Source organism: Leopardus geoffroyi, chromosome E2 (assembly GCF_018350155.1).
Source record: "Leopardus geoffroyi isolate Oge1 chromosome E2, O.geoffroyi_Oge1_pat1.0, whole genome shotgun sequence".
Taxonomy (NCBI): domain Eukaryota; kingdom Metazoa; phylum Chordata; class Mammalia; order Carnivora; family Felidae; genus Leopardus; species Leopardus geoffroyi.
Window position 1 is genome coordinate 10,538,816 of NC_059335.1, and position 14,160 is coordinate 10,552,975.

A 14,160-nucleotide genomic window follows, 5' to 3' on the forward strand; every position below is an offset into this window, starting at 1 on the left:
TGTTTATTTTTTTGAGAGAGAGAGGGCACAACTGAGCGGGAGGCGGAGAGAGAGCAAGAGGGAGAGAGAAGCGGGTCTCGAACCCGTGAACCATGAGACCATGACCTGAGTCGAAGTCAGATGCTTAACCGACTAAGCCGCCCAGGCGCTCTGAAGTGGATGTGTTTATGATCTCCCTTTTTCGGGATCATGACTATTTTCCATTTTGCAGAATGGTAAACTGAGGCCCACAGGTTATCAGGTAGGAAGTGGCACAGACGACTGACCTTGAGGTTTGGCGAGCCCGCGGACTCACTGTAGCGAGTGCTCACACGGCTTGGAGCCCAGTTCTGTGGGTCACCAAAACTTGTCTTCCTCTCAACTGTGAGACCAGAATTTTCCACAGGTGTCCTGGCAGCTAAGAGGGGGTGGGGGTGGGGGGGGCAGGCTCTCATCCATCACACTCCACCTTCTCCACTGCGCCAGAAGGCAAGCCACAGCCAGAGGGTAGAAAAAGGGGGCCCAGAAGCTGGGGCTCTGGAAGAACGGCCTGCTGCTCCCGACTTGCAGCACCCGCGGCGCTGGGCTCCGGCGACTGGCCCACGGCGGGAAAGCCCAGCCCTGGCCTGATGTCTCTGCCACCAGGAAGGCCCCCGAGGTTGGGCCCCGCTGCTGGCCTTCTCTAACCTCCCAAGGCCAGGGATGGGGCAGCGAAAAGTAAGTTTTTTAAAAATTCCACTCGGTTCAGTCCCTCCTGCCAGGTGGAGGAGGTGGAGTGTGGGCGGGTCAGAAGTTGTCATCCCCTGCACCCCCGGGAACGGGGAGCCGGTGGGATTTGCAGTTGGGGGCGGGGCTCAGGTTTTGCGGAGAGGATGGCTCCACGCCTCCCCTACGGAACCACCGGACCCCAGCCCTTGTTTCTTCGTACCCCTGTGTCGTTTGGGGCTCGTTTCAAATCTCGTCCCGCGCGCTCGTGCCCTCTCGCCCTCTCGCCCTCTCCCAGTGAATGTCACCTCTTCCCCAGAGCACCCTGAGAATCCAGCTTGCTGTTGCCAGCTTGGGCCTGCCTCCTTGCTGTTCCCTGGGACGGCCTCCCTCCCAGTGTGAGCGCACATCCTTCGGGTCTGGGTCTCGGCTCGATAGGACGGGATGCTCTCATGGCCCGAACTGGCCTCAGGCCTTCCCTGGCCTCATCTTGGGCTCCCTCGCTGGCCGGATACAGGGGTCGGTGCACCCTCATCACTATGGTGAGCGCGCAAAGTTGATGGGCCACACGGCCGGATCAGTATCCCGCCCTCAACGACCCGGACCCGTGAAATCTGGCTGGGATCAGAACTCCAGCTCAGAGGTCCCCTCTCGGCAGCCAGTGACAAGGACGAGGCTCTTGAGTGAGCATGGAGGAAAGGCTCTTCCAGGGCAGGGCTGCAGGGCCCACGCAGGGAGCAGGCCCAGAAACAGAGGCGAGAGGGGAAGACCCAAGTCAGGTAGTCACTGTATTTTATTGGAAAACATTGATATATATTTTTCTTCACAGCTTGAACTGAACACAATATTGCCCGGTTTAAAAAAAAAAACAAACAAACAAAACAAACAAACCAAAACCTAAACCAAAACACTCCGAAAATGTCCACAGCCTCACGCCTACCTGCCCTTAACCCTCAGCTCTTGGCTGGGTCTCCCACTACGCCCCGTCCCTCCCCTCCCCTCCCCAGAGGCTGAGAGCCAGAGGGTGGATGAGGAGATTCTCAAAGCTGGGCAGGTCCCAAGAAAAGCCACTTGAACGACCTGGGGGCGGGGTGTGTGTGTGTGTGTGTGTGTGTGGGGAGGGGGGGGCAAGATGAACTGAACAGAAAAAGGAAAAGAAGAATCCAGACGACCGAACTGCCCACATTGACTTACTTGTCCCAGAGGCGAAAATCAGAAGCAAGGTCACGGATCATGCTCTCCGCTGGGGGAGTGTGGGGGCAGGCAGGCGGGCGAAGGGAGAGAGGGCACAGAGACAGCACGGATGTTAAGGAGCCAACCAAGTCACCACGGAGAAGCGGGAGGGGCCGGCTGGCCAGTCCTCCGGGCAGCTAGCCGACAACACCGTTTTATTGCAGGTATGTTCTCTCGAGAGTGTGGTGGGGCTCGCCTTCCCTCTCCCCACCCTTCGGCTAGCCCGGCAGGGTCTTTGACAGAATTAGTTTTAAGGGGCATAAAGAAAAAAAGAAAGAAAGAAAAAAGAAAACCAAACCCAAAGGATAACCTGTACATTACAAAGCAACATCCCCACATCCGTTCCAGCGAGGGGACCTCGGTGCGGGCGGGCGGGCGCCTCATGGCGGAGCGGCATGGGACGTTAGCACCAGGTATTTACAGAACAGCCGGAGATCGCTTTCGAAACACGGGTGTGGACAACCTGCAGAGCGGCCCGGCCGAGCGGCCCCCACCCAGCCCAACCTCAGGAAGTCGATCGGATGGTTTCAGAACAGCGGCCGGTGGGATCTGAGTGTGGTCCGCTCCGTCCGTCCCCTTCGGCGAGTCGGCCCCCTCGACTGGTAAAAGAACGCCGGCTTCCAGGACTCCCTTGCCCCTCGACCCCCTCCTGGGCCACAGCCAGCCAATACCACAACTCCTCAACTCCCCCCAAGTCCTTCTGGAACGCCTCTCTCGGCACCCCTGCCCCAAAAGGCTGCCGGGATGTGCACACAGAATCACGGGGCTGGTTGCATGCAACAGTAAAAGGCATGCTCTTCTGTCCGGGTGAGGCCTCGTCCCCTCCCTAGCAGGTCCCGGGACGGGGCTGGCAGCCACCCGGCACCCAAAATAAGATGACACACGAAAGGAAACAAACCAAAACGGAGGAGAGCCACCCGGGCTGGAGAAGGAGGGCAGAGGCTCCCCTCAGGGGAATGGGGCTTCGTCTTATGAACGCATCAGGCCTCGGAAGATGTGAACGGAAGGGGGGAGGGAGAAAGGAAGGGACGGTGGGCACGGGAGGGAGGAGGCTCAAGGAGGGAGAAAGAGCAATCATGCAGCTTGGGACAAATCTTTTGTTGCTTTATCAGATTCTCAGTCAATCGACTGGTGTTTGCTAGAACCGGGGAACGCGGGGGAGTGTTGAAGAGAGCGCGCGCGCGAGAAGAGAGAGATCACGAGAGTGGGCATCACCAGCTGCCCGGGGGCCTTCACTTGGCCGTCATCATCTGTACAAACTCTGTGGAGTGAAACGGAGAGCGGGGGGTCAGCGGGTGAGCGCGGCCGGGCCGGCGGCCCTCCCGGGCGCCAGGGGCCTGGGGCGTGTTCCCGAAGCCGCGCCTCGCGGCCGCTCCGGAGCGAGCGCCTGGGGTCAGCTCACCTTCATAGTTGACCTGACCGTCCCCGTCGATGTCGGCCTCTCTGATCATCTCGTCCACCTCCTCGTCGGTCAGCTTCTCGCCCAGGTTCGTCATTACGTGACGGAGCTCGGCAGCGCTGATGTAGCCGTTGCCGTCCTGGGTGTGGGGATGGGGAAGGGCTCCGAACCTGAGGCTCCGACGGGGGGGTGGGCCCAGGGGGAGAGGCAGCAGGGTGGGGCCCGGCAGGCACCCACGCTCAGCAGGGGAAGGGGGGCCTCCCGAGGCCGCGCGGCAAGCCGGCACCGGGACCCGTGCCTCGTGGAAGCGGTGACCCGGGGCCCCAGCCACCCGTCTCTCCGCCGGATCCCAGAGCCACTCCGGCAAAGGACCGCTTACCTTGTCGAAGACGCGGAAAGCCTCTCGGATCTCCTCCTCACTGTCTGTGTCCTTCATCTTTCTGGCCATCATGGTCAGGAACTCCGGGAAGTCAATGGTCCCGTTCCCTGGAAGCGGGGAGAAGGGAGTCGGGAGTGCTCTTGGCCCGGGCCCTGGGAGGCCACACCAGAGCCCCGGCAGAGGCGGCACCCGCTCATCCGTCACCCCCAGGAAGGTGCCCCAGAGTGGGGCCGTCCGCCCGCGCCACGGGGCTCACCATCCGCGTCCACCTCGTTGATCATGTCCTGCAGCTCTGCTTCGGTGGGGTTCTGTCCCAGGGACCTCATCACCGTCCCCAACTCCTTGGTGGTGATAGTGCCGTCTCCATCCTTGTCGAAGAGGGAGAAGGCCTCCTTGAACTCTGGGGTATGAGAGGGAACGAAGCAGAGGTCAAGGACCGCAGGGAAAACCTTCCGTGGACGAAGGCCAAGGGAGTCCGTCCTACCTGAAGAAGTCAGAGCAAGACTTCTCGTCCGAGCCCCTCGCTTCGGGGCTCAGGGCAGACCCCTTCCTTCAGTCAACATTTATTGAGCACCTACTTTGTACCTGGTGGAGCTACCCGTTCCGCCAACCTAGCTCAGCGAGGACAGAGGGGGAAACACAGGCTGACGGCTGTTCTTAGAGAATTCTACAGTTCTTGTTGGTCCCTGGCTTCAGCCTCTCCCTCAGATGATGAAACGGACTAAAGTCACGGAGTGGACAAGAACCAAGAGAACTCTCTATCTGAAGTAGGCCGGCCAAGGCCAACCGGCTGGGAAGGGAAGGGGAGGCTGCAAAATGCCTTTGCCCAGCCCCGCGTCCCTCCCGACTGGTACCGCGGGCCCGGTTCCCCGGGGCCGGCGCCACCGGCTCCCCGAGGAGGAGCGAGTGGCCGCGTGTGACGCGGTGAGGGGGTGGCCGGCAGCGGGGCGCGGCCGACGGACGGACGGCGTGTGGGGTGGGCGGAGGATGGAAGGAGAGGGGCCGGCTGCCAAGCGGGATGGAGAGCTAGTGGCGCTGAGTGGGAAGGCCGCAGCTGGGGACGCATCAGGAGCGGGGACAGAAGCACGCGGCTGCCGCCCTCCCACCGGGCCCATTTTGGCACCTGGGGCTCCCTAGGGAACAGATGCCTGGCAGCCTATTCCCAGAGGGTGTGGGCCGGGGTGACGTGGGGGACAGTTTGCTAATGGGGACGGGGCGGAGAGAGTGCTGTTTGTGTCACACAAGGGCAGAGCGGGGGCGTGGGTGGCAGGTGCCGCGAGAGCCACACGCACAGCCGAGAGAGAAGCTGTGTCCCCCAGCCTCCGGGCCACCGGGAGACGAGCCTCCCCAGGGAGACCGGGGAGGCCGGTCCCAGCGCCAAGGCCTTGCCGTTGCTGTGGAGGGCAGGGGGCGGGTCGTGGGGGCTCCCTGAGCTCACGATCACCCAACAGGGCGGTTCCCCAGCTCTCCTTGGCGGGTCTCCACAGCCACTGGGGGCCATTTCCAAACTGAAAGTGTGACCGACTGTGGGCTGGCGGGGGGAGGGAGGAGACGAAGCCAGGTCGACTCCGGCCTCCTCCCACTTCCGACGTGGGGCATTCAAGTACTCATCACGCGGGCCCGCCAGACCTGACAGCACAGCTGGGGTCTGGGGAGCTGCAGGGGCCCGTTCCGTGAGCCCCTCCCCTGTGTCTACTTCGTGCTGGCCCGCGGTCGTGGACATGAACCGAGAGGTGCTTTCTGTCCTCGGCAGTGCAGTCTTGGGAGAGGGAGACTGAGCGACCCACTCAATCACACAAAAGTTCCTGCAGTGGTGACCTTTCTGGGCTTTGGGGCCAGGTAGGTGGCCACAAAAATGAAGGAGATGGGATCCCAGGATTTCTTTTGGCTTCCCGGGGGATGTACGACCGTTCGCTTCTTCATCTATCTGGCCAACAAAACGTACGGAGCACTGACTATGTGCTGGGCACTGAAGATACAGAACGGACCCTCCCCCACCAAAAAAAGCCCCCAATTCAAGTTGCTCACACCTAGTGACAAGAGACACAGCAGGTAAAGATATAAAATAGTTTCAGATAGAGAGAAGAGCTACGAGGGGAGCGCCTGGAGTGACGTGCTGGGAAGCAAAGGAAGGTGATCTGAGACCGGGAGTTAGGGGAGGCCTCTCCAAGATGACATCTGAGCGGAGGCCCAAAGGATGAGGAGGGGCGAGGGGAAGCCGTTTCTGGCAGAGGAGAGTGGCTGCAAGCACGTGCAGAGGGGAGTGTGGAGCGCAGGCGAGCGCAGAGGTGGGAGTGACGAGCCATCTCCTGGGTGGCTCCTAAAGTGGGACGGGAGCTCTGCAGCCCCGAGGGAGGCTCGCCTTCGGAGCACAACTGGAGCCCAACTGGCAGGAGCTGGGACAGACGGAGGGGTTCGCCCTGCAGCCGCGGGTTAACAAAGGCCCCCTGGATGACTCCAGCTCAGGAGAGGAACACAGACGTGGCATCTCAGGACCACGGGGGCCGGTGTAATCGGGGTGCGGTGTGCAAGTATCCACAGTTCCCCACGCTCGAAGCACAAGGCACGGCATTAAGCGACGTAGGGAGCACACGAGCATATCTGTGGGGTGCTACTCCTGGCCAGGTGCTCGAAGGCCTTCCCGGGGCAGGACGAGGGGGAGGAGGGGAGGGGAGCTCACCTGCGATCTGCTCCTCGGTCAGCTGGTCAGCCTGGAAAGGCAAGGAGGAGAAAGTCAGTCACTGGGCCAGCCAGTCGCAGTCTTGCCGGCTCCGCCCAGCCCCCTCTGGTGAGGCCAGTTCCCCACGCCGGCCCACGCACCCAGGCACCTCGGCAAGGGAGGCACGTGCCTGACGGGGCCCGAAGGAGAGCCGGGGTCTGGGAGAAAGTCTGGTGATTCAGGAAGCTGGGGCCTGAAGTGGCCTGGAAACCCAGGCTGCCCAACAAGGGCCCTGAGTAGGCTGCCCAGACCCAAGGGCTTCCGGACCTAGCGTGCCTCGGGGCCACAGCGGCTGGGGGGCCCCAGACCAGCCGCGCTGGCACAGCACGGCCGCCGGGAGCCCCAGAGGCTGAGTGAAGGGAGCAGTTGCCCTGGAGGCCCGACCGTGCAGCTCTAGAAGGCTCCACACTGAAACAGGCCAGCCCTGGGGTAGGACAGAGGGAAGATGTCTGGGCTCTTCGCTAGTTTCTGTGTCACCTATTTGGAGGTGCCAGGTCCGAGCACAGTGGACCCAACTGGCAAAAATTCTCCTAACTGGTGGTGCTGAACGGCTCTGAGTACTTGACAGAACCCCAGGCGGGCCAGAGGCGGCAGCTGTGCGTCCCTGGCCTGTCCTGTGCTCTGTTCCATTTCTTCTGGAGGGGCAGGAGGGGCAAATGTTGGGGAGGGGACTGCGGCGGCGGCTGCGGCACAGCACACAGCACCAGCACAGCACACAGCACCACCGGCAAAGGCTGGAGGACTGAAGTCAGCTTCCCCGGCTTCACTGCAGTTTTTAACCCTTTCCAGTCCCGGCCACTCTGGGGACCAGCCAGTCGGTGGCAGGCAGCCCTTGCTGCATGCGGGGTTTGGGGGTGGGGCAGAGGAGAGGCCGGACCGGCTTCTGCACTGGTGTGCTGGGAATCAGCCAGGCCGGGGGACCTTCTGGACGAGGAGCTGGGGGCGGGGAGCCAGAGTCCCAACATTTAGCTCCAGGCGGCCAATACCCGAATTCTCCCTGGTTTTGGTGAATGCTGCCGACAAGGTGCCACCGGGCCTGGTGCCCAGGCGGCTGCCCCCTCCTCTGCTTCCACCCTCAGGGGGAAGGGGCTCCGCGTCCACAGCACGGCTCTCGCCGTGAGGCTGGACGCCCTCAAAACTGATGCGAACTGTCTGCACGGTGCTTCCAGAGCTCCCACCGGAAGCTAGCCACGACCCTCTCACCCCCACCCCGTCCCAAACACTAAGAACTGGTCACGTCAGAATTGGTCGGAGATGTCTCCTTTCCTTTCTGTTTTCTTTTAGATCTAAGGGAAGAGGAACTTGAGGCCAAGCCCCAAACAGGCGGAATGGGAGGGGGAAGCACAGTGATGATGAAAGAGATGGCTGAGGGAGGAGGGAGGAAGGAAGGTGGAGAAGGAAAAACACCACACGTGCACATTCTAGAAAAGTCCGAAGTCTAAAGGGAAGGTGAGGAGGACGACCGGAGGGACGCTTCTGTACCGCCTTCAAAAAAGACTCGGGGCTGCAGGGCTCCTAAAATGCCGGCCCGGCAGCCCCAGCCCCCGAGCCCCCTGCTCGGCCCGCTTCCCTTGGCTCCCATGGGCAGAGAAGCCCGGTCCTGACACCCGAGGAAGCTGCCGGGGGAAAGTGAGAAGAGAGGATGGGCTTCTGGTTACCGAGGGCCAGGCAATGCCAGGGGAGAGGGAAGAGAGAGAGGAGGGCTGAGTAACAGTCCGGGGAGGAGGGCTGCCGTCCTACGGGCACCTCGTTCTCTCTCCCCCCTGGCCCCGGATGGGGAGAGCCGGCCCAATCCGGGGCCTTCCCACCCCTACTGCACCACTCTGCCTTCGGGCAGCACCGTCGGGGGCTGGGACAGGTTGACCGGAATGCCCGGAAGGGGCTCCGCAGGCCTGTGTCTGCCACTCCCCCCCCCCCCCCACCCCGGCCAGCTGGACGGTCCAGATGAGGTATGCCACGCGGGGTTCCGGGGCCACTGCAAATAGGTGCGGCTCTGCCTGTAGAGCCTGTCAGACGCTCTCCCTCCCCGCACTAGGAGACCCTCTCCCCTGCCTGGTGAAGGAAAGGTCCCAGCTCCCGAGCTCTCGATCTCAAAGCATGGTTACTGGCCAGAAGACCGATCACCCAAGATATTATCATCGCCGGGCGGGCGGAGGTGGGGGTGGGGGGGCCCTCCTCGGGGTTTCTTCCCTTTCCAAAATCTGAAGATTTTAAGCTTTCACAAAAAGTGTCTCCAAGATCACCCAGCTGGTCTACTGCTTCCTTAGCCCTCATCCTAGGCTCTGGCCGGGGGCTGGACAAGAAAAAAAAAAAAAAACAAAAAAAACACAACCCTTGGGGTGGGGGAGGGAAGAGGGTATTATTTCTCTGCCCTGACCCAGCCCCAGCCAACGCCAGGGAGCAGTGTTAGATGAGATCAGAAACCAAGGCCAGGGCCCCTCACCCGGGCCAAGGTGGAGCCACAGCGCTCAGGCCAAAGTCCAAGGCCGGTTCACAGGGACTTGTCCCACCCATACCTTGCTGATTACAAACGGGAAGAGAACCTAGCTGGGGCCAAAGCTCAGGTCCCATCCGGGACGTGGGGGGCCTCCTGGCACCTGCCGGAGCTTCTTCGGGGCCCCTCTAGCAAGGTCCTGCCGGGGGAAATCGGGGTAATGGCAAGAGGAGCCACCGGGTCTGTGTCAGCAAGTATGAGACGTGATGCAAGCAGCGGCTGCTTGCTCTCCCCGGCCTTGCCAGGGAGGATGGCTGTGCACGGTTCCGAAGCTGAGCCTGGGGGGGCTGTGGGTGTTGTGGGTGGCAGGGCGCAGGAAAGAGCTCGTCTGCTGGTTTTCTCTCAAAGCCCTAGCTGTGTGAATTCACAGAAGCGCTCGGGGAGGCCCCTGGGCGGAACAAGCGGCCTTCAGGCCGACGAAGGGGTCCCTCTGGAGGTCCGCTCGCTCCGTTCCAGCTCTGCAGCCCCCACCCCGAGGCCCCAGGAACAGGCGTCCGATTGTCACCGACGCCACACTGTACTGCACTGTCATTTGGCACTAGTGAGGAGAGCAGCACAGGGAGCGGGAGACCGTAAGAAAACCAGGGCTCCTGTTTGGAAAAAGCCGCCCTCTTGGTTCGAAAGGGGCAGCGAGGGGCTGAGATTCTCCGCTTACAAGGCTGGCTCATTTGGTGCATCCCAAACTTTGATCCCCCCACCCCCATTTCATGCGGCTTCAGTGCGCAATAAGGGGCCTGAACAACTCCGCCCACCTGCTCCCACTGCTGGGGCGCCTCCTGCCCAGCCCCATTCTTCCTGGGGAAGGGGGACCGTATGGCCACTCCCTTTGGCCTCTGCAGCCCCCTCCCCATCTACACGGAACAGTCTTTGTCCTGGTCTTTCCCTGGAGACTTCCAGGGCGCTAGCCACATCCACCTCCAAATCTAGGCCCACCTTGGCTGTCGTTCATCTTCTCTAACAACCCCCACCCCCACCCCCAGGCCTCCTTTCACCTCACCTCCCACCACCGGAGCCAGAGTCCTCTCCCACCCCCACCTTCTGCTGGACCCAACACAACACTCAGCCCCAGCCCCCTCCCAAGAACACCAACCTCCCCAGTTCAACAGCCTCAACCCACTAGTAACCTCAGAGCCCTTTCTGGCCGCCCCCCAAATCAACCACGAGGCCTCCTGCTCCCCCAGCACTGGCAGGCACCGGCCTCGCCATTCCCTCTTAACCACCTCGCCGACCCCAATCCTTTTCAGTCCCCGCAGGCTTCCAGAGCATCTTCTAACCTCCACTGCCACCCACCGCAGGCTCTTCCTCCCCTAAGCTTGCACCTCGCCCTCCTCCTCCTTCCTCTGCAATGCCGGTCTTTGGAGAACCATCCCCCCCCCGCCCTCCAGGGTCTGATCTGCAGAAGTCACCCCCATCCCTGCCCCTCTCCCCCACCCAGGTCCAGCTACACACGGCCCCCTCTCGGGAGCTCCCCGGCAGCCTGGCCTTCCTCTGATCTCCCTTCCCTGCATCCTTTTAGGACCCAAAGTCTTCATTAGGGCCCCGACACCCCCTCCTTCCCCAGCCAGTGTTTCTTACCTCGCCCCCTATGGGGTCCCAACACCCCACCTCAGAGACCAAACGCCCCACTCTGGCTCCAAACGCCCCCTCTGAGGGTCCAGATGTCCCATCCCGGGTTCAAACGTCCCCTTTGAGAGCTCGGGTGCCCCATTTTGGGGTCTAAACACCCCAGCTGGTATTAAAAGTCGCTTTTCAAGCCCCAACCCCCCTTCTGGGATCCAAATGTCCCGCTCTGGGTTTGAACGTCCCCCGGGCCGAAGGGGGTCCAGAGGCGCTCGCCGGGGCCCCAACACTCCCCGTCCTGGGTCCCTTCGCCCCTTCGGGAGTCCCGCCCGCCATGCCCGCCTCAGAGCACCAGCCTGGGCGGTCTCCCAGCCTCACTCACCATGGCGAGGCCGGGGTGTCCGGAGCGCGGGGATCAAGGTTCCTCCGGCGGCGGCAGCAGCTGCAGCAGCTCGAGCTCCGCCGCGCGTCCGCGCCTCCACACTCACTGCCCGCAGCGCGCGCCGCCGCCGCCACCTCCCGCCCCAACGGTCCTTCAACGGCCGCCGCGCGCGCGCGCCCCGCCTCGCCCGGCCCCGCCCCGCCCTGCCCGCGCGTCGCCGCACTGCGGCTCCCACGGATCCCTCCGCGCCCCGCTCCGCACCGACGAGCCCGCGGATCCCTCGCGCCCACCCCGCGCAGGGCCGGGCTTTGCCTCCAGCCGCGCGCGCGCGCGCGCGCGCGGGCACGCGCCTCCGCCGCGGGACTACTTTCCGTGGCCGCGCGCCCCGCCCCCTGGGTCCCTTCCACTCGCCTCCCCGGCGGAGGGGCACCGCTCGGCGGCGCGTGATGCGTCCCTGTGTGAGCCGCGCCGCTATTGGGTCCGGTCCATGGCGGAAATGAGAGCGCGGCGCCGATTGGTCCGGCCTGCCCTGCAATGCGTCAAACTGGGGCGAGCCACTGCGCGGTCGTGGTGGGGAAGCCTGAAATGTGTGGCTGCGGGCAGCCGTGAGGTGTAATGAGGCGAAGGGGGAGACTGTGTGGCTATTAGAGACGCAAGTATATTGTCCTGGTGGTCAGGGAATGGTAAAAGGGCTGGCGAAAGATGCAGAAGGCCTATCTCGGCCCTCCCCTCTAACAGGGGAAAGATGGTGCAATCCAAAATGCTGGGGTCTGGAAGCCCCGCCTCCAACTGGGCCCAGCTGGCTGGCGGGGTCTTCAAGGTTGTGCTCGCGAGGGTTCCGCCTGTCGCGGCTGGTGTCTGCGCCCTGAGACGAACCCCGCAGGTGTGCGGGACCCCTGTCCCCGCGTCACGCCTGAGCAGCTCAGAGTCTAGGAAACTGGGGCCGTCAGAGGACAGCCTCTGGGAACAGGACGTTCATTCATTGACTTAACGAGCACGGATGGGGCGCGTGCCGTATGCAGCGACCTGTGTTGGGCTGGGCTGGGGAGACCATAGGTCCCAACCATTCTCCTTCTATCTCCTAGACCCACCCGAGTCTTGCACTTCTCCAAGGTTCCAACCATAGGAGGAAAGAGGATGCAAATATTAGCTGAAAACTGTTTACTGGAACTCCAAAACAACCTTGATTAGGAGCTGCCGGTTTTTAATGTGTCCCGCCCTCATACCCCCACGATTGGCTGAGGAATGGATAAGGAAGTCAAGCTGGGCCAATCATTATGTCCCGCCTGGAACGGACTGTAGGCGGAATCAATGAGAGTCTTTCCCTGGGTTTTTGGGTGCAGACTGGGGGGGGGGGGGGGGCAAGAAGCCTTTTCCTTATGGGGGCCCCTGGCTGATTCAATTGGTAGAGCATGTGACTCATGATCTTGGGGTTGAAGTTCGAGCTCCACATTGGGCGTAGAGATTACTTAAAAATAAAATCTAAAAAACAAACAAACAAACAAAAAACCCCACCCTTTCCTTATGGGTGGTGAGGCTTTGAAGGAATAGGTCCAGTGCTGGCTGTGGCCATCTTCCCACTGCTGGAGGAGAGAATAAAGTTGACACCAGGGAGAACCAAACAAGAGATGGGGTGAGAGTACTGTTGGTTTTTACTTCCCTGGTTCCAGTACTCTTGAAACCAACTGCATACCGTCATGTCGGAATTTTGATCACATGAGCTATTAAAATTTCCCTTTGTCCCAAACCAGTTAGAATTTTTGTCACTTGTAACCAAAGAATTCCTGATGGATATAATGTAGGCTAAACTCGGTCTTGGTCGTCAGCACTGGCCCTGAAGTAGAAAGCCAAGGACCCCAGTCAACATTTACTGAGCAAATAAACAAAATGAAGGCAAGTTCATGCTCTCTCCTTCCCTCTTTCTTTTTCTTAGCTCTGAATTTCTACCAGGCAGATCTTAACTTCTCAATTACTTAGGGTTATGAAATAGTAAAATATACTACTAGTAACATCTTTGAGCACTTACTCTGTTCCATGCACTGTTCCAAGCACTCTGTGTGCTTTAGCCCATTTAGTTCTCACAGCCTCTCGAGGGGTTTGTGCCTTCCATTTCTGCATTTGATGAACCTGTTCTGTTGCCACTGGAATTAGATGAGACCAGAGAGGTCTGAAGGCTTGACCAAGAACAGAATTGAAGTACTTTGTCCATGATCACACAGGAGAAGCTAGAGTCAGGATGCGAACCCAAGCAATTTGACTGAAAAGCCAACACTCCTTTAAAAAAAAAAAAATTATTTACTTATTCATTCATTCATTCATTCATTCGTTCATTTTGAGAGATACTTTTTTCTCGTCATTAAAATTCCTTTTATTTTTCCTCCAGTGAAATTTAAGTATTCCCAGAGTCCTGAATCAATTATTTCTTCTCAGTTTTCCAACGGCTGTGATTTATCTTCTTTTGGTCTGTTCAGTGGAAAGTGAACTATCTGAAGTAGGACCCTCAGTGTAGAGCCCGATGTGGGGCTTGAACCCACAAACTGTGAGATCATGACCTGAGCCGGAGTTGGACACTCCACCGACTGCGCCACCGAAAGCCCACCCTCTGAAACACCATCTCACCACCAGTGGGAGAGATTGTATTTGTCTTCGATTCCCCTTTCTCCCTAACTTCCTGGAGCACAGCTCATCCTTCCATCCCCAGTGCCAGACTTCTCCTGAAGATGGAAATAATCGGGACGCCTGGGTGGCTCAGTTGGTTGAGTGTCCACCTCTTGGTTTGGGCTCAGGTGATGATCCCAGGGTTGTGGGATCGAGCCCTGTGTCAGGGCTTGGAATTCTCTCTTTCTACCTCTGCCCCTTCCCTGCTCATTCATATACATATGCTCACACACACACACTCTCTCTCTCTCTTTCTCTCTCTCAAAAAAAACAAAAGACAGAAATAAGCTTCTGTATCACTTAAGCCACCCTTAGTTTGATCACTTTGTTATACCAGCCAAACATACGCTTGAAGAAGCCAAATCATCTCCATACCCCCTTGTTTGCCACCCTTGGTAACCGTCCTTGCTTTGGTGGAAGCTGACTCTTAAGATGCCCACAGTGTGGTTCAGACATAAGCCAATCAGCAGGTCCGACTTCCTTGCCTTTGATTGGTTCAGAGCCCCGTGTGTGTGTGTGTGTGTGTGTGTGTGTGTGTGTGTGTGTGGTATAATTTACATTCAGTGATGTGGCACAGATCTGAAGTAGTCAGTTCAGTGAGTTTTGACAATTGCATATGCCCGAGTAACCGCTACTCAAGACAAACTATAGA

General features: G+C 60.0%; 1 protein-coding gene across 4 annotated transcripts; it reads right to left on the bottom strand.

Moving 5' to 3' along the window:
* Positions 1-1,459: 1,459 nt before the first annotated feature.
* On the bottom strand, positions 1,460-11,058 carry CALM3 (calmodulin 3). 4 transcript variants are annotated; one of them, XM_045440802.1, is made up of 6 exons: positions 10,851-11,058; positions 6,376-6,406; positions 3,952-4,095; positions 3,696-3,802; positions 3,320-3,455; positions 1,460-3,178 (listed from the first exon to the last, which is right to left on the bottom strand). In XM_045440802.1, exons 1-6 carry the CDS (start codon positions 10,851-10,853, stop codon positions 3,150-3,152), a joined length of 450 nt encoding a protein of 149 aa, XP_045296758.1. In that variant the 5' UTR covers positions 10,854-11,058; the 3' UTR covers positions 1,460-3,149. The 4 variants fall into 4 exon arrangements, with proteins under 4 accessions (XP_045296758.1, XP_045296757.1, XP_045296756.1 ...); XM_045440801.1 differs by lacking the exon at positions 10,851-11,058 and adding an exon at positions 8,605-8,703; XM_045440800.1 differs by having other exon boundaries at positions 3,320-3,802; positions 10,851-11,010.
* Positions 11,059-14,160: the final 3,102 nt, after the last annotated feature.